General features: G+C 37.2%; 1 protein-coding gene across 1 annotated transcript in view; it reads right to left on the bottom strand.

Annotated features, from left to right (window-relative positions):
• The window catches only part of IL20RA (interleukin 20 receptor subunit alpha), a 75582-nt gene that overhangs the window by 23136 nt on the left and 51039 nt on the right, over nt 1-1407 (bottom strand). The window contains exon 3 of the mRNA XM_007946305.1: nt 466-644. Within this exon, the coding sequence (XP_007944496.1) occupies nt 466-644 (179 nt within the window). The remainder of the gene's footprint in view (nt 1-465; nt 645-1407) is intronic.

The raw sequence follows: 1407 nt of genomic DNA, 5'->3' as shown, positions 1-1407 counted from the left end.
TAACAAGAGGAGACTTAGTTTGATGATCAGAACAATCTTTAACCAGTCTTGTGGACTCACATCAATGGTTTATAAACCCACAACATTTAAACAATCTTCAAATTACATACCCAAACCAAAATCCAAACTGGCTGCCATCTATTCCAACTCATAGTAATCCAATAGGACAAAGTAGAACTGCCCTATAGGGTTTCCAAGGTTGAAAATCTTTATGGAAGCAGACTGTTTCATCTTTCTCCCACAGAGTGGCCGGCAGGTTTGATCTGGCAACCTTTGGTTAGCAGCTGAATGGCTTAACCACTGCACCACAAGAGCTCCTGGCAACTCAGACAGCTGGTGGAGAGTGGAGTCCGGCATAGCTCTGTGTCCTGGGTGAGTTGTCTAGAGGCTGGGATCATTAAATCAGCAGACCAGATAGATTTACCTGACATTAACATATGTGTGACAGACAATTGTTTTACTTACTTTCTAAATATGGGTAGAATCTTCCAGTTTCAGCCCATTTGGAACAGTTTGTTTTCCAAATGGCCATCACTTTGGCATAATATTGGTGTTCGTAGTCGGAGGTTTCAGGGGAGAGATCACAGTATGTCCTACTGATATTCTTACACTCGGGTTTACCAAGCCATTTCTTTTCCCCATATCTGCTAAGAAGGAAACTTAATTAATAATGAGGTGTCCCCCATACTTTAAAATAATAATAATAAAAAATCCCAGTCATTATATAAAACTGAATGGAACTTAAGACCTTCTCTTCAGAAAAACAAAAGTGCCTGTCATTGAGATTTAAAAAGAAATGTGTTTTTGCTGATGGCAATTTTTTTCATTAGCTCTCAGGAACATGTCAGAGTTTCTGTAATCACCTTCCTTTTCTGTGAATTATAATGCAGATAGTACATTTTGAAAGCATCTATTTTATTTCTGTAAGTAAAGATTTTACATATTGTATGACTAATTCTTCTTTTGGTAATTATTTATATAAGTTTATAGTCCATCCTGTATATTAAAGGCAGTTTGATGAGTTGTTTTAAGAAAAGTTCATCCTTTCCTTTTCTTGGAAGAAAAAGTACTTTGGCATTCATCTAAGGTTTTAAAATATGCTAGGCATAAAGAGTTCTGGGGAGAAATTCATAGGTTGAAGTATACACCAAAATCTACATTTTCAATAATTAGAGTGATGATGAGGATGACATTGACTAGGATGTTCATATCTACTATTCCTTTCCTTTGTTGAAAACACAACACCCATAGAAATAGTCAAGGTGAGTATTTTTAGCACCTTTTGAGTGAAGAGTCTGAAGTACAGAGCATTTAAGTGGCATCTAATGAACCAGTGAGGAGCTCTGGTAGCATAGTGCCTAAGGCACATGACTGCTAACCAGAAGGCTGGCAGTTCAAACCCATCAG

The sequence above is a fragment of the Orycteropus afer genome, unplaced genomic scaffold (genome assembly GCF_000298275.1).
Source record: "Orycteropus afer afer isolate SDZICR_OR568_19922 unplaced genomic scaffold, OryAfe1.0 scaffold00155, whole genome shotgun sequence".
NCBI lineage: Eukaryota > Metazoa > Chordata > Mammalia > Tubulidentata > Orycteropodidae > Orycteropus > Orycteropus afer.
Note: the sequence above shows the minus strand (reverse complement) of the source record. Positions and strands in the feature narration are given on the sequence as shown.